General features: G+C 38.4%; 1 protein-coding gene across 1 annotated transcript in view; it reads right to left on the bottom strand.

Moving 5' to 3' along the window:
• LOC139934320 (uncharacterized) overlaps window positions 1-18,476 on the bottom strand; it is a 40,748-nt gene that overhangs the window by 7,324 nt on the left and 14,948 nt on the right. Inside the window, exons 14-34 of the mRNA XM_071928485.1 lie at window positions 17,552-17,680; window positions 16,427-16,543; window positions 15,057-15,182; window positions 14,375-14,539; window positions 13,985-14,095; window positions 12,985-13,098; window positions 12,358-12,468; window positions 11,818-11,952; window positions 9,894-10,025; window positions 7,928-8,155; window positions 6,649-6,712; window positions 5,893-5,939; window positions 5,356-5,419; window positions 4,960-5,009; window positions 4,297-4,360; window positions 3,106-3,149; window positions 2,367-2,436; window positions 1,989-2,032; window positions 1,297-1,303; window positions 601-678; window positions 337-397 (exon numbers count right to left, since the gene is read on the bottom strand). Coding sequence (XP_071784586.1) covers window positions 337-397; window positions 601-678; window positions 1,297-1,303; window positions 1,989-2,032; window positions 2,367-2,436; window positions 3,106-3,149; window positions 4,297-4,360; window positions 4,960-5,009; window positions 5,356-5,419; window positions 5,893-5,939; window positions 6,649-6,712; window positions 7,928-8,155; window positions 9,894-10,025; window positions 11,818-11,952; window positions 12,358-12,468; window positions 12,985-13,098; window positions 13,985-14,095; window positions 14,375-14,539; window positions 15,057-15,182; window positions 16,427-16,543; window positions 17,552-17,680 — 1,961 coding nt within the window. The remainder of the gene's footprint in view (window positions 1-336; window positions 398-600; window positions 679-1,296; window positions 1,304-1,988; window positions 2,033-2,366; window positions 2,437-3,105; window positions 3,150-4,296; window positions 4,361-4,959; window positions 5,010-5,355; window positions 5,420-5,892; window positions 5,940-6,648; window positions 6,713-7,927; window positions 8,156-9,893; window positions 10,026-11,817; window positions 11,953-12,357; window positions 12,469-12,984; window positions 13,099-13,984; window positions 14,096-14,374; window positions 14,540-15,056; window positions 15,183-16,426; window positions 16,544-17,551; window positions 17,681-18,476) is intronic.

Genomic DNA, 18,476 nt, shown 5'->3' with positions numbered 1-18,476 from the left:
GTATTATTTAACTTTACTAAAGACTTTGGGCAAAATAACGAAATTGTTGATACTTTTTTTATTTCTTGTAATTTTCTCCCATACTCAGTACTTACCCGGGTTCTGTGAAAAAAAAATCACAGGCATAACGGGTAAAAACCAAAATGATTATTCTTTATCCTTGATAAAAATTTAACATCTATTAAAATTTCTCCATGTTTGGAATGTTTCCTTTTTTTATTTATTTGTAAATATTTGTTCAATTTCTGTCCACCTTTAATATTTTCATTTATTCATTTTTGGGGGGTTAAGTTTGGGAAACAAGTAAAGGACAGTAATTATGGAGAGTTGTCATACCGTTAAGTTCTGGATGTGATTTGTCAATTGAAGTTTGGTGTTTAAATCAGCTGTTAACTCCCTGCAAAAGGAAAAACAAACACTCTTTAATAAGTTAAAGGGACATACATAATTGGTAATCACTCTTAGAAAGCAAGAGCAGCTTTAGACAGTATAAACCACTTTGAGAAACATTATCACACAATTGTTTTGAGTAATTACCAGTAGTGTCCACTGCCTTTAACCAAAAAAGAAATTAATATAAACTTTCTTTACAACACTCACCTGATAAATTGTTCTTGTTTATTGGAGACAGTGTTGAAATCAGCCTTGAAACTAAACTCCACCTTAATTTGAATGGGTCTGTTAAAAAATACAAAAAGAAAGGCAGAGATTCAAGACACATAACCTCTACTGTAGCAAAATGTGAATGCTTGTTGTCTTTCTAGGAGAAAACTAGGAAACAAACAGACATAAAAAGGACGGACAAACATGGCACACGACAATAGCTACACCGACACAAAACATATAATATAGAACAGAGATACTGCAACAAATTAACAATTAGTGAACAGACGACAAAATAGTTTAAAGGAACACGTTGCCTTGGATCGGTCGAGTTGGTCTTTGAAAAGCATTTGAAACCGTTTTTTATAAAATGCATATGATTAGAAAGATATTTTAAAAGTAGAATACAATGATCCACACAAATTTGCCTCGAAATTGCATGATTATCCTTTTACATTGTGAACTAACACGGTCGGATCGTGTTAGTCAACAAGGTAAAAGGAAAACCATGCAATTTCGAGTGATACTTGTGTGGATCATTATATTCTACTTTAAAAAAATCTCTCCAATTACATGCATTTCTAAACAAACGTTTACAAACGCTTTTCAAAGACCAACTCGACCGATCCAAGGCAACGTGTTCCTTTAAGCAAAAGCGATAATAAATGAACAATTATTTAGAATGTGACTTACTCTGCCTCTGCTCACCAGTCCAACCAAAAGCAAGTAACATGGGAGAGAAGAAAAAACAAAGATTGAGAAAATGTCAGTAATTTGTTTATAATAATGAATAATACAGCAAATAATGGGTTAAACCAGTGCAACAAACATTGTATTAAATAATATATAATATTTAGTCTTATATTAGCGCACGTATCTACCAATAAAGTTTTTTAACACTTTTTATGAGGCCCATTTACTATGTAGCACCTTATATTGGGTTTACAAGGTGCTGCACTATATTCAGCAGTTACCTGGGTTATTTAACATTACACAACACAAACTGCTTTACGTACAATCTGAAGGACAAAGCAATAATGGTTAAGTGTCTTGCTTGTGTCTTGAGGACTGAAGTGTCAAGACAGGGTGGAGGACTGAAGCGTCAAGACGGGGACTGGAACCCACACTCTGCTGATCAGACACATCAGAGCTAGAGTACGGTGCTCTTAAACTGTCCGGTGAGAACACACCATCAACATACAGTGTACATGATCAATTTAAAAACATCGAAACACCTCAAGTTTGCAGCCTTTTGTGATCAAATCATGATAAAAACAAATAATGTATCAAAGAAATACGACACAAGGCGTTGAACACACAAGGTGGTGAATGAGTTGTCACAATATAGTGTATTTTTTAAAAACATCATAAACGAATCCACTTACTGCAATCTTTGGTTGTGCATAGCCACTGGCCATTAAAACAGGTACTGAAATAAACAAGAAAACATAATTATCTGTTGCAAATTGCTTTAGCAAAAAATAGTTAATGGCCTGACGTTTCGACCCTAGCAGAGTTTTCTCAAAGGGCTAAAAGACAGCATGTGTGCTGTGATAGCCAGAGTTTGTGTTGTTTAGCCTTCGAGAAAGACTCTGGTAAGGTCGACATTAACTATGAAATACGAGAAAACAAAGTGTCTAGTAAGGTTTTCAGGAACATCAAAATAATCGCTGTACAAGTTGTGGTGGTTCTGAAAAGAACCAGTAGCTAAAAAAGAAAGTCATAACATCTTTTAGCTCTTACATGTATATTTATTAACTAACCAATTGTTGCAGTCATCTTTTCTGTATTCATCTTGTAGAAACACATCGATTCCGAACCGGCAGGTTTTTCCTAAAAAAATTAATTTAGAGCAAGAAAACATTTTATCAATGATTACCCTAATCACTCAATTTTCAACATCGGCAATTATTCATGTGTTGATTTTAAATTAATGTAAAAATTTAGATCTGTTCTTTCTTTTGATCCACGGTTCCACGCTAGTTCGATCCCAGTTCATCTATTTATATATCTTTCTGCAGGACATCATGCACAAATAAATTTTTGTGGTACCTGCTGATAACACATTGGATTCAAACTGCAAGGGTAAGACACTGCTCTAGCAATGCAATGGTCGGGGAGTTCAACTCCCACCCGAGTGCTTTGCCCGTTTAAAAAAAAAAAAGATATTGACAAAATAGGGACACCGCCAATATAGGGCTAGATAGCTCAGTTGGTAGAGCGCCGGCACGTTAATCCGGAGGTCGTTGGTTCGAATCCCACTCTAGTCAATTCTTTGTTCAACCCCAAAAATCATTAAAAAAAAAAAAAATTAACAGAACTCAGGAATATACTCGGGAGAGTATGACGTGATTTATACCCATCGGTGTAAGGATAAAAACCAATTTATTCTTCATCCCCCAATACACAATAAACAACTATTACTTTTCTGAATTGAACATGAAATAATCTTGGGAAAGTAAGTTCCAGAAATGAATCTATAAGGATATAGAAATATCTTACCACATGCACGTTCAGTGCACATCCAATTTCCAGTCTCACATATGCTGACAAAATAAGAATCAAAAGAAAATGACAGGTTAAAAGATTGAAAGAAAAACCCCAGTAATATTTCATGTTTCAAACATTTATCTAATTACTGAAGAGAGGTTTAAAGTAATGTCAACATCATAACGAAAGATACAATGAAAGTCACATGTGAAAGCTTCAGCTGAATGCAATGTTTTCTGCTCTACCAGCCAGGCTTGTAACGGATGATACCAAAGCCTACATCCATATGTAGACTGTTAAGGGAGTAACCCTATTTCAGCCCCAGAAGTAGGTGGCAACGAAGCCTGAAAAAAATAGTTGAACTGATGTAGCCCACACCTTGAAGTGGCCTTCAGGCCTTGTGTGTCTGGCAACTTGCATAAAAATAAAAAATATTAAAAGAATTGCGGGGGAAAAAAAAAAACTGTGCTGATATTTTCACAAGAATATCAAGTCCATCTACATTTAGCAAGATGGGTACCAACCGCATCCCTTTCTGCAGCATTCACGAACGAACACCAACCATCAGAAATCTAAGACATGATTCATGCATGTATCATTTATCAGATTTATATTTGGTTTGATAAAAGATATCCAAACCTCATTACTTTGAAGGTAATCTTTTCTCAAAATAGTTTCTAACTCTCAACACGTATTTCTCACCAAGGAAATTGTTCTGGTTATTAATTTTTTGAGTATTTTCTAAACTATGACCCTACCTTTAAAGAAGCAGAATGAGTTTAACATTTCCTCTTAAGACTGGTTCATACTTCCTACGAATTCGAATGTGTTGCAAATTTGTTTGAAGCAATAATCGGTACGCGCCCCCCAATTGTGACGCAAGGAAATTTGCGTCGCCCGAAGCATTCACAGGAAGTACATGTATGAACCAGCTGCTGATTTTATGACACGCTAGGATTAATCCTATCTCGAGTTAGGACAAGTAACCCACCCTAACTTAGGATGGGTTCAATGCGTCCTATGTCTTCAGATACTCATCCTAAGGCCTAAGATTAATCCAAAGTAAGGCTGAGTTTGGTGAAATTGACGGTAAGCTTCACTCTTTCACACACTGACTGGTACAATTGAGTGCTGTGAAAGTGAACAGGTACGTTTGGACACTACAATGGACAGACGTCGAATCTCTGATAAAGTATTACTCACCACGAGTTACAACCATCTGATCTGTTGCGACCTAGTTCAAAAATCTGACCATCATGCACACACCCTAGAAGGAATCAAGCATAAAAAGATATTCATATATACCTCAGACAGTTTCGCTACTACTATTGGTGGAGAGCGCGCCACATGGGGGTGTTTAAACGATTGATAATGACCAGCTGGACCTGTTTTTTATGCAAGTCGCTCAAAACAAGGCTAAAAGCCACTCTAGGTTAAGGGCTACAAGGAAGAAAACATAGACATACTCAGTGGAGCTGAAGGTGGGAATTGACATTCTTCTTAAAAGATGGAAGATCATAGGATGAAGGGCAACATGCACCAGGCAAGGAGTTCCAAAGAGATGCAGTACGAAGAAAAAAGCTATCGCTCAGTGAGTGTTTTATTCATTTTTGTTTTGGCATCGATGCAATGCAAAAATTGTAATCCCGTTTTCACTATTCACTCGCGACCCAGATGGCCGATCAATGCTTACACTGCCAGCAACTTTTTGGCTAGCAAAACCAATTCTGTAATGTTCCTTTAAAATGCTGATGTTTACATGCTTCATCAGGATTGCAAGCTACAGTGATAAAGTTTTAATTCAGAGGCATCCTTTGTTTCATTACTAGAAATCTATAATAAAAAACAATATATTAAGATACTTACGGTCTCTACAATCCATATCTGAGCATGATGCTACACCATTCAAACAAGAACTGGCAAAATAAACAAATGTTATATTAATTAATACTCATATGGGCACCTTGGCTATTTGCACCACTGTGAACAAAGAGGGCGCATGATTCAAATCATTCGCGTTTCTGGCGCGCCCGCAGCTGGACGTGAACTGGTTCGTCTCCGGTTGGAGGATTAGAAACACACAGAGGCTTTATTGAGCGCAATATTCTGAAGGGATTTCGGGTCATGTATACAATGAATCATGTAGTAAAGTGTCTAAGGGTTTCAGCCCCAAAAGGCGAACATGTTTTCAAATTTTCCAGGCGTAAACCACATTGTAATTTTTTTTTTTTCAGAGGTTAATATTAATTTCTTAACGCTTACCAAAATAGGCAATCATTCTTCCATGATTCACCATTGTTGTACATCTGACCATCATATACACATTCTGTCAAACATAAAGAAAATAATATTTTATCAAAGTTCCACCATATTTCCTGAAACACTTACCCTGAAGTGGACGGAATTTGGATGGAATACCTATTAGACAAGTTAGTTATTCAACCAAACTTCTTTCAGTGAATTAACAAACACAAAATGTGAAAGGCTGTGAAGACAAGAAATCTGTATTATTATTGTCATTTTTACTGGGTGTCTTTCAAACTTTTACACACATGTTCAGTTGGTAGAGTAAGAGCGCCGGCAAGTTAATCAGGATGTCGTAATCAAACTGCTCTAGTCATTTTTTTTTTCAACCCTAAATCTTTTTTTTTCAAATTTACCCATCCAGTTTCCCTTGTGGTTTACTGTTTGAAGTTCAACCATGTGTGAAAAATTGAAAAGAAATCTTTCACAGAATGTTGGGTTTTTTATGGTCAGTGACTGAATGTTTAGCTGAGAATATTTTGAGAGAAAACTTACTGCATCTTTGAGTGGAGCACGGCTGCCATACTCCGTTTCTGCACTCACTGTAAAAACAAGCGGAAAAAACAAAATGCAAGAGAACACTCGTAAACGTGATGATTGTCCATATTAAGTATTTTCAAAACTAACATTTAAAGCAAAGATATACCTTACCACGCTTACAATTATTGGCAACAACAAGTTTTTGTTAGCAGCCTACAGCAGCTTTTACTATTATAAAGCAATTTAAAGAACATTTCACATTTGAAGTAGCTTGGTTATTTAAAAAGAGTTTTATCAACCAAACTTTGAATTGGAGAAGCATTACCATGATAACATTTCTCAGATTGTGTTTTCCTATTGGAGATTATTCTTCCTGCGTGGTCGCTCTGGGTTTTCAGCATTATTTCTAAAACGATACCACCTTTGGAAATGAAATTGTTACATGTTTGTTTTGTTGCATGGTTATCTACAGGATACAAACAATCCGAACGATCGAACCGATCAAAACATTCCAAAGGTATACTAAATTCAAATTTTGGAGGAAAAAAAATAACAAAGAAATTTTACATTTTTCCTCTGCTAAATTAAATCTTAATCTGGATTCCGGTCTTCACGTTTATAGCCCAGTGGGGCAGTAAAGAAAAGACAAGACATCTTTTACTGATACAATTAGAAAAGGTTTAATCTGTTTCACAGTGATTTTAAACTAAATTTTGTCAACACATACACAAAAAGGAAAGTTTAATTGTTAGTTTGAGCAGTTTTGCTTACCAGTCTCTGCAGCCGTCAACCCTCGTTTCTCCGTCTTGGTAACTCTCATCACCAAAGACGCAACCTGATTATAACAACATGGGAAAATTAACAATTCATACATTTTTGTCAGGTTGGTGCAATTTTTTACAAATCTGGTTGAAGACCCTGGACCCTACTGGTAATTGTCTAAGACCAGTCTTCTCACTTGGTGTATCTCAACATATGCATAAAATAACAAACCTGTGAAAATTTGAGCTCATTTGGTCGTCGAAGTTGCGAGATAATAATGGAAGAAAAACACCCTTGTCACACGAAGTTGTGTGCTTTCAGATGCTTGATTTTAAGACCTCAAAATCCAATTATGACGTCTCGAAATCAAGTTTGTGGAAAATAATAATCTTTTTTCTCAAAAACTATGTTACTTCAACGGGAAACCGCTTCTCACAATGTTTTATACTATCAACAGTGCCCCATTACTCGTTACCAGGTAATTATAAGGTTTCATGCTAATAGTTATTTTGTGTAATTACCAATAGTGTCCACTGCCTTTAATATGCTCAATTTATAGGCATTTCAAAAAGTAAGCACAGATCAAACCTAACCGAAGTTAGTTTGTAGAAATGATGAAAGTAGCAATTGAATACTAAACAGTTATTGGCAAGACAAACATTTTTGCAACTGATTTTACAATCCCTCACTGGGAACCGAAATATTGACCCAGGAAATGTTGTCGACCAAAGTTGACCTTCTTAGTCGTTTGAAGAAAGACACCAGACCGGAGACAGCAGATCTATTGACAGCAATGAAGGACAGAACCCAATGGAGAGCCATCACAGTTCCAGGACAAGACCCGAAATAAACTAAACTTGTTAGAACTTGTGGCGTGTCATGGCTTAGCGTTTAAGAGCACCGGATTCAAACTTCAGCAGAGTGTTTGTTTGAGAGTCGCAACACCTTTGCCTTTAGCAAGACACTTAACCATGATGCTTCATCCTTGGGAAGGGACTTAAAGCCATTGGTCCTGTGTGTTGTGCAAGGCACGTAAATAAACCCAGTGTACTTATCAGAAAGAGGAGGGGTTCCCCCTAGTGTTTCTGGTCTTAGCAGCATAGTGTGCCCCAGCACCTTGGTGCTATAAGAGGTCTCATAATTCAAAAATAATTCCAATTACCTTGCAGGAAATAATGTATGTTATGGTGCTAGGAGTACCACTGAGTGACAGATATGCGCGCTATATATGAGAAGCAACTATTATTATTATTATTTATGAGCAGTTACATTGTCTGAAATCTCTTACCTGTAGACACTGGTGCGGTAGTAATAGGTGCATCTGTTGGTGGAGGTGTCATGGTTACTGTAGGTGTAGTCGCGACTGTCTCGCAGTGCTGGCCAGTGAAACCCACAACACAGAAGCAAACATAATGTGTTCCTACCCCGCTCTGGAAGCATGTGCCGTTGTTCTGGCATTCCACATCGACACAGGGTAACCCAGCAGCTTGTGTAGGATCTTCACTCCCCACAGGATCTGTCGTGACAAGACATGAGGTTGAGTTGTAAGCGGGACGGATTCATTTCTCAACTTTTATAGAAAAGACATCAAGGCACGGCAAAGTCTTGGGACCAATTTTATCAAGCTTTAAAATTGTGAGATACCATGGTCCTTTTAAAAAACACTTTAGTGAGCTTGAATCAAACATGAAGCAAAAAACAGCAATAACAATCTAAACAAATCAATACTTTTTGGAAGCTTTTCATCCTTAAATGCAAGTGTTATGCATTCCTAAAATGGCAGAAACCACTGGTTCAAATCTTAAGCATATGATCAAATCTGGATTTCTCTATGAAACTTTTCAAAACCATGGCTTTGGCTTTGAATTTGGCTCAGGCTATAGCTTGACCCTGCGATTGTTTTGTTGAATTACGCGTGCTTTGCGTATGTGCTCAGGGCTTCAATCAAGAGGCAGAGCCTGAAGCCTAATCCCAAGCCGAAACCGTGTTTTTGAAAAGAGCCTATGAATGAAAGCCACATTGGGTTAAAAGAAGAAACAAGTCGATTCCTGCAATGTGTGAATGAATAGTTCCACAGATTAATTGTTAATGTTAGAAACCCTTAACGAGAAAATGATGTTAATAAAAGAGAAAGCGTTGCCACATTGCTTTTAGCGGAGAAAAGCATACAGCAAGGACCATACAAGCAATGGCTATTTCATTCCAAATGGATACACAAAAGCTTGGCAATACTTTACTACTACTAAACCAATGCAAACATTGTGTGATTGACTACATTTGCAGAACACAACAACAACAAACCAACCACACAAATAAGTTTACAAACTCAATGTATTTCAGCTCAAAACTAATGGTTATCGGTTTGGATTATTATGGAACAACCTTCTATTAATTTGTATTCGAGAGTCAATCTCTATCATACGAAAAAAAGGAATGATGAAACTGTCTTATTAGCACAGGTGCAAGCTCGCGTGTCACGCCCATGTTTCAACACTTTATACTGGTCATAAACAAAGGTTTATACACACCCACGTGACGCGCTCTACACCAATAGGAATAGCGAAACTGTCTGAGGTATTTATGAATATAAGATTAAAACTGCCTCTAGCCATTGGTCTAAATCGGTGGTCTAATGGCAAAACATCTGCCCTAGCAATGCAAAGAACGTGAGTTCGAATCCCCCCTGAGTAACTTGTCTGAGGGTTTTTACCCCCACAAAACCTTGGGAAAGGTACTGGGTATACAGTGCATAATACACATCGATGTGAGGGTAAAAATAAAACATATTAAAGGCAGTGGACACTATTGGTAATTACTCAAAATAATTTTAACAAAAAACCATCACTTGGTCTCGAAATCAACCACCTGAAAGCACACAATTTCGTGTGACACGGGTGTTTTTACTTCGTTTTTTCTTATCTCGCAACTTCGAAGACCAAGTGAGTTCAAACTTTCACAGGTTTGTTATTTTATGCATTTGTTGAGATACACCAAGTGGGAAGACTGGCGTTTGACAATTATCAATAGTGTCCAGTGTCTTTAAAAACAATATTAATCTTTACTTCCGTGGAAAATTATTTCATTAAAAAAGAACACACAGGGAGGGCGGGTGCTACAGATGAGTTGAATAGCCCAAGAAAAAAAGAAGAAAAAATGTCCTAACGACAGGTTAGTACAAATCTCTGTGTTATGTCATTATGAACTTCAAATCGATGATTCTACACCCAAAACAAATAGGATGTGTGGGTACATACACGTCCTCTGGTCGCACGTTTCACCAGTGAAGCCCGTGGGGCACAAGCAGACATACGAGGGCGATGTTACATCAGAGCCTTGATAACAACTGCCCCCGTTGGAACATGGATTCAAAGCGCACATGTTTACACCTAGTCAATGAGAGCACACATGAATAGCAGATGTGCATCGCGAAGTTTATCAGGGAGAGGGTCGGTTGAAAAAAAACACATGCATAGAAAAGTTTATAAGGGGAGGGGGTACATAAGAAAAGGATTCATACATAGAAAAGTTTATCAGGGGAGGGGGAGGGCCGACACATGGACAGGCTAAATGCATAGTCAAGTTTATCAGGGGGAAGGGAAAAAAAGTAGATGGGTGTAGTGAACGGGAAAGGGGGAGTGAAGGGGAAGGTTGGCTGCATTTAGCAAGCTTCTTAAGTTGCTTTAACTCTAGCAATGCCCAGTTGCCAAAGTATAAATGCCATGCATTTATATAGGATTAAAACAATCGAACGGTTAAAAACGACAGTATTGACCCATTTCACCTGACGTCATCATCAGAAAAACCTTGAATGCGCCATACTGGTGGGCAATTTCACTGTGCGTTTTCATATATAACTCCATGCTGCGCGTTATGCAGTAAAGTGTGCATTTTAGGCGACGCTGCCTTAATACACGTAAACCTAACTGCCCACCAACATGGTGAGCGTGGCATCAGTCGCAGCGTGTGATGCGCGTGCACGGGGTCAATACTTTGCCGTTAGGGTCAAGTGGTGCAATCCAATGAATTATAAGTTTGGTCTGCTAATCACACCGGGACACTGCTAGGGTTAAAGACAGCCATTTTGTTTGGTTGATTTTGCCAAAGATATTTTATATGTAACATTTGCGATTGCGAGTTTAAAATTGGAAGGTATTTCAGAACATATACAAACAACATGTTATTGTTATCATTGGAAAGATACAAACATACATTCAGGATTTACAATTGCAAGGATCTTTTCAGCAAAGATTTCTTTTTGCTTAGTTTGATTTAGTTGAGGTCCAACAAATTGAAGTTATGCATGAATTAAGACAAACAGCTTAGATAGTGCTTAGCATAATTTAATAATTATTCACTGGAATTGGCTTTGACTTATGCTCTACTTTGAAAGCTTGTGCCGACGAGATAAGGCTCCAGAATACAAAGCGGAAGTAAGCCACACAACTTCAAAAACATCCGATAGTTTAAAACAAGCACGTGCTAGAGTCTCTTGATAGGTTTTCCCTGTCAATTGCAACCAGATCTTTTTTCAATTCAACACCATTAAATCTTGCTTTTGAAAATGAACACTTCATTTCATCAGCATTTAACTGTCATAAAGGAGTAATTTAATTTTTGATGAGTTTAGCATTCATTGGTACGGTAGACAGCAAAACAGATATTAACTCAAAGAGTAACTGCTCCCCTTTCATCCTTCTTTGTGACATGTCTAACTTTAGGCAATTCTGGCTGACCATGTAAAAACAGGATTCACTTGAAATGGAATTGTGTCAAAATACTTTGAACTTTGACATGCGTGTACCAAGCGACCTACAAGCACCATATGAGTGCCCAAAGGTTTTGAAGCGCACAAATCAGTCACTTTTTTTGAGCCAATCAGAGTTGTTTCTCGGCACATCTCCACCAGTTAGTGACAGGAGGTATTAATTTGGTATTAACTGTTGTGCGTTTTGGCAATCGTAACCGGTAACAAATTCAGTCAATGGCCAGTGACTTACCAATGGCAAACTCAACCGAAACAGTTATTGGATACGACCGCCAAAGTGTATCCCAACCAATGGTAGAGAGGCTGTGCCACTATTTATACAAAACCTTGTTGGGAAAAAATCAAGATTTGTTTTGAAGGTGCCAATCTGATAATATGTATTCTCTTTGATTGTATTTGGTCATGGTCTTTACCTCCAAAGTTCACCCCGCAAGTCAGTCCCCCGAAGCCCAGTGGGCAGAGACATTGGTACTCTAGGAAGCTTGAACCTGAACGTGTGACTGCGATACACGAAGCGCCGTTCTGACATGGGAGCTGGAAACATGGGTCTGCAAAAAGAACAAAAAGCAACCTTTAATTTGAAGCTTTGGATTTGATTCTTGATGAAAAACCTTTAGCCTTTGAAAAAAGGGTTTGAGAACAGTAAAAGCAAAAAACTAAATAAACTTCAAAAGACAAGCCAAAATACAAGTCACAAGAGACAACTTTGCAATTGATTTGTTTTTTTAGACAACTGTCTTGCTTTATATTCTACACTCGCGCAGTAGATTTATCAGATTGTATACGAGCAGAACTGTCCTGCTTTTAAACTACTACCGTTGCTGAAGATAGAAAATCAGTTGATAACTTCACTACCTTTGAGTGAGTTCTTAATTTAATTTGATGTTTCGACTAGCTTGCTCTAGTCATCGTCAGGAGACTGCAAATAAGCGTTGATTTGAAGTTGAATTTACCTGCTTCAGAGCAATGCATCTCTGTGAACCCAGGGAGACAACTGCATTCATACCACTCCTCGGTCAAGCGGCACGTTCCTCCGTTCATGCAAGGATTGCTTCGGCAAAAATCTAGTGACAAACCAAAATTCAGCTCTTAAGATAACTTATGAAACTTAAAGGTATGGTACACAATGGTAATCACTTTTAAAAACAAATGGCCATACAAAACTTATTTGTTTGGAAAGTACAGCAGCTTTCGATACTACTATCAAGCATTTTTGTGAATCATTTTTACTTCCAAATAATGTGGCTTTAAGGTTTATTGCGAATATAAAAGAGAGGGCGCTGTTGAACCAACACAAACATATAGGCGATGCGTGCGCGAATCGTGCATGAAAACATTCACCGCGGCCGCAAATCGCGCAAACTGACCTTTCTGCCTACCCATTAACGCTTTGCGATTCTGAATCGTGATAAACCTTATAGAAAAAGATGTAATTTTTTGTTCCCCAAAATTTGAATTTGCTTTTGTGTCTTGGGTTGTTTTGGGAGGGATGAATGCCTTTTTTTCCAAGGTGGGTCGCCAAGAAGGCCTTTAGTCTAAGCCGTAGCCAAAGGAGTTTTTATTCCAACCTTTAACCTTACCTTCTACATTGCAATTGGCTCCGGAATAACCCGAGTTGCAGATGCATTGATAGGAGATTCCACTGGATTCGCACGTTGCACCATTCTCGCATGGGTTTCCAGCGCAGGGATCCGCTGATGACGACATAGTTAAAACACAAACAGAGAAACTTCAGAATAAATTTCAGAGGAGACCAAACCATGATGTATCGATATTTTACCACCATGGTACTATAGACGCAAATACACCAAGCTTCCTTCATGTCATGGCAAAGTGTCGACACAACTATACAAAATGCCAAATTTATGCCAGACAAAAAACCTGCCCTATGTATGCCCGACAAACATCAAAGTAAAAACAGAAAACATTTGTACAGGACATTTGAAACTGTCTTAAATACACTGGTTCGGCCAAAAAGAAGCTTTGAGAATTTGTCAGCGACTAAACTATTTGCAATTGTCAGGCGCTTGTTCTAGCAAGAATGTGTGTTTGAATCCCACTGAAGTGATGGCTTGTGATTTTCATAGAACTTGTAGGACTGAGTTTACAGTGCTTAAAGTGGCACGTTGCCTTGGATTGGGCAAGTTGGTCTAAGAAAAGCATTTGAAATCGTTTGTTATGAAATGCACATGCTTTGAAAGATGTTCAAAGGATTTGGGTACTTTTTGTAACACAAAACACAATGTTACATTAAACTTACACTGCTTGAAAATAATGATAGTAGAAAGCGTACCTTGAAATATTAGTTGCTGAGGTGCTGTAGTTTTTAAGAAATGAGTAAAACAATGTACTGAAAAAAAGGTTTTTACATGCTAAAATAATTTTAACAAGTTTAGTCTAAATCTATAGACATTGTGTTTTTTGTCCTACAAAAAGTACATAAACCCTTTAAAAGTACTTTGCGATTTAACACGATCGGCCATTTTGTTAAGTAAGAAATTTGACCCCATAATAGTTAGTTCACGACGTATAAGGAAAACCATGCAATTTGAGGCAAATTTGTAAAGGAAAAAGACTCACCAACACAATGATCACCGTAGAAACCAACAGGACACATGCAGACGAATCTTTCGCTGGACTGACTCCTGAAGCATGTTCCATTATTCTGACAGGGGTTGGAAGTGCAAGGATCTAAGAAGAAATCAAACACAAAAATGAAGGGCAGGTATTTGTTGACAATTTCTGCGGAAGGACGGCCTTGTAGAGGTGGTCACTTGTTCCTCCTTGCCCCTCACTGGCTTGGTATTTTAATCTATTTTGAATATTTGTATTTATTTTTAGTTTCTCAGTCTATATTTTTAGTATAGTAACTTTTAATCCCTGTTTGTGTTTTGCCAGTGTGAAATGTAATAAAATAATAAATAAATAAATGAATAAAAGTCTGACATTTGTAATCACTACTTTACATACCAATGAGTTCCGACTCGCAGTTTGTTCCTGTCCATCTGTCTAGGCAGCGGCATTTATAATTGAGCATCTGGCTGGTCGGGTCTGCTCCGTATAATGGCTGACTGGAAGACTCGGGTACATCGACGCAGAGTCCACCGTTCAAACATGGATTGCTGACACAAGCCCCTGAGTATAAAAGCATAAGGGTTAGGTGCCATTCAATTTGGTTAATGTTATCAAAATAACAACATCCTTCCAGAAAGAGCCTTTTAGACTTAGAGAAAGTCTCTGCTAGGGTCCAAACATCAGAACATTAATTTTGTTTGCGCATATACCTTAAGGATGTTCTTCTTAGATCCTTGCACTTTCCACCCGTCAGAATAATGGAACGTGCTTCAGGAGTCGGTCCAGCGAGATATTCGTCTGCATGTGTCCCGTTGGTTTCTACTTTGGTTGGTCAGTAGTTTGCATCAGCTAATTATATTTTCCCGAAACTAAAAACTGTTTGTAATAAATTCTGGCGAAGTGTACATTTCGTGCCAAATGTCCTGCAGTCTTGTGGTTATTTTCCCAAATTCAAGCCCTGGTTTTTTTTTTTTTTTGTTTTTTTTTTTTTTTGGGGGGGGGGGTGGTTGCCGGTTGCATTTAATCACCAAAAGTATTCCACATCTTCCATGCAACTTGAAAACAGAGTCAGACTTACTTTGTACTCCACATGTAGTTCCTAGAAACTGGCTGGTGCAGATGCAGTAGAACTCCCACGTACCTCCGGTAACTGGGATGCCGTTACACACTCCAGCGTTAAGACATGGGTTGGGACTGCAAGGATCTGTGAACAATCGGAGGAATTAGGTGAATGGGTTCATCAAGACTAAAATTATTAATATATTATATTTTGCTATTTTCACTCCCAAAGGGTGTCCCAAAGCGCTTCAAATTATCACCCCTGGACACCGGGCCTTAAATCATTTCTTAAACCATCTCAGCTCCCTGGGGAGTATAAAGCCTTGTGCAACAAATGCGCTACCCATCTAAATCTTTCACAAGAACTATCTCTGCCGTCACAGGTACCCATTTACCACTGGGTGGAGAGAAGCAGTTATAGTTGTCTTGCTCAGGGACACAAGTGTCACAACCGGGATTCGGCCCCACACTCTGCTGAACAGAATCAGCAGAGCTTGAATTGGGTGCTCTTATACGCCCGGCCACGACACCCCATGACACCCTTATATTTACAGGGTGTCATGGCCGCGCGGTTTATAGCACCAAACACTAGTTCTGGTGGTTAAGTCATCATGGTGTGGGTTCGAATCCCGGTCATGACATTTGTGTTCTTGCGCAAGGCATTCAATATAAGTGCCTCTCTTCAACCAGGGGTATACGTGGGTACCTGCGAGGGTAGAGGTTGATATTGTGTTTAACACAAACATTTGGAGCGCCATGGCAACTCAAGGCTGTATAATCCCCAAGGAGCTGAGAAAGGTTAAAGGAATGCTATTGGCTCAATGACCAGTGCACTGATGTTAAGTACATTCAAACATTATGGTAAGATGCGCTTTATATGATTATTATTGTAAATACTATAAAGTGGTCCTTAGAAACATCTGTTTCTATCAAACTTCACTGTACTGTTAAACTCAAATCTCAAAATATTCTGTCTGAAACATAAAAGCCTTTTGGCCATTGATAAACCAGATGTGGCCGAGCGGATAAGAGCACCGAACTCAAGCTCTGGTGTTTCTGTTCAGCAGAGCGGGTTCGAATCCCGGTCGTGACACTTGTGTCCCTGAGCAAGACACTTTACTTTAATTGCTTCTCTCGGCCCAGGGGTAAATGGGTACCTGTGAGGGCAGAGATGGTTCTTGTGGTTGGTTTAGCCTAGTGCGCTACATATTTGGCGGCACAGGCTGCATACTCCCCAGGGAGCTGAGATGGTTTAAGGAATGAGATGGTCCAGTGATCAGGGTAATAATGTTGGAAGCACTTTGAGACATGGTGTATAAAGCGCAATATTTTCATTATTAACTGGTTGAGTATTTTGGTAAAGAAGAAACATTGGGGGAGCTCTTTCACCTGGTGTACCACAATTCTGTCCAACAAACTCATCCGGGCAGTTGCAAATGTAGCCTTCCCCCGAGTTGGTCGGTACGCAAGAGCCGCTATTCTGGCAAGGTGTTGAGGTGCATGGATCTACAAAGGAAAGATGACAAGATATATTCAATATCACAAACAGCTGTGGGAATTAGTTACCTGCGTCATGATATGGCCTTATTTGAAAAGAATTGTTTGAAGCTTAGCATGGTGTAGATAAATAAGAAAGAAACTATAAATAAATATTAAACGGACGAGCAGAGTATACTGTTTGAAACGTCGAGACCACACCGGCTCTTTTCACACAAAAGAGATTTACACATGGTTGTAGCCACAAGTTAACCATTATTTATGTTTTCTTCCTATGATATTTGTTCCTTGAAAAAAAGGAGAAACATTTTATAGAGTACAAGGGCTGATTTACACGTGCATTGACATAATAGTGTTCAGACTATTTATTCACCATTTATCTGATTTTTTTCAAGGGCAAATAGAATCAAAAATCAGATTAAAGGGTCTATGTACTTTTTGTAGAACAAAAACACAATTTCTATAGATTTACATTAAACTTACACAGTTTGAAGATAATGATAGTAGAAAGCTTCCCTGAAAATATTAGATGCTGAGGAGCTGTAGTCTTACTGATCATGAGACGAAAATTATTTTAGCTTTTAAAAACGTATTTTCATGACATTGTTTTACCTTTTTTCTCAAAAACTACAGCACTTCAGCAACTAATATTTTAAGGGAAGCTTTGTATAGACCTTATGCACATGACGTCATTTCAGTAGGGCGCCCTCACCTAAAGGTCAAAAGGAGGTTGTTCATTGGCCAATCTTGTGCGTCGCGCATACAAATCTGTTTCGTCACCATTTTTCCACTAAGATGGCCGCTGGATGACATCAATGCATAAGGTCTATTATCATTATCTTCAAACTGTGTAAGTTTAATGTAAATCTGTGGACATTGTGTTTTGTGTTTAAAAAAGTACCCAAATCCTTTAAAGTAGGAAGAATATCATGCCTGTATTTGTCACAATCCAATTCAAATTGACCATAAATAAAATAAAAAGTTATCACTGCTAAAGTCAATTTACTGAGCACCAACCTGCATGGGGGGGAATGGTACACGTTTCTCCAGTGTACTGGTCTCGACACAGGCAGACAAAGTTACCAGGATTGTAGACGTCTTCTATACACGTTCCTCCATTCTCACATGGTGACGACACACAAGGACCTGAGAGCCAAGTACAATAGTTAGTAGCGAGGACCATCACAAACAGTAATCACACTTTCAAAAAACAGAGCAGTCCTGATACTTCATTCTTGTGGGAGCAAGGCAATTTTTATGAAGTTAACATCAGTTAAGCTTTAAGAAAGACTCTGCTAGGGTTGATATGTCAGCCGTTCGATTTCACAAAGAGTTAGGACTCGTCTTATCTAGAGTTAGGACGAGTAACTCGTCCTAACTTAAGATTAATCTTAAGGTCTGCATGCTATAATGCAGGGTTGGGACTCGCCCTAAGTCCTAAGATTAGTCTTAAGTTGGAAAGAGTTTTGTGAAATCGACGGCAGGTCACTAAAGGTACTTTTTGCGATTATATCATACTGGTAAGCAGTTTGCAACAGCTGAATATTTTTTTTCTAAAATTAATACCTATGGTAGTGTGAAGAGTTTTAAAAAAATAATAAACAAAATTGGATATTGATATAATGGGCTACTGGTGCAAATAACCTAAACTCAGTCCGCGTAATAGTACTTAGTTTCGGAGTGTGTTTGTTGATAGTTGAAAGGAGCAAACAAAACTTCGCTACTTGTAGTGCCACCACTTTCGGGCAACATTGTAAACCATATTTGACTAGCTAGGCTTCAGACTGGTACCCTGTCCTTACAGGTGGTGGTTTCTGTATACACATGTTCATCAAATATAAGAGCAAATCTCATTAAAGCCAGGTGAAATGATCCGAGGTCAAAGGTGATTATGGACGTATGCTCAACGGCAGATCTCTGATGTACATCACGAGCCTCAATG

This window comes from Asterias amurensis, chromosome 1 (genome assembly GCF_032118995.1).
Source record: "Asterias amurensis chromosome 1, ASM3211899v1".
NCBI lineage: Eukaryota > Metazoa > Echinodermata > Asteroidea > Forcipulatida > Asteriidae > Asterias > Asterias amurensis.
Note: the sequence above shows the minus strand (reverse complement) of the source record. Positions and strands in the feature narration are given on the sequence as shown.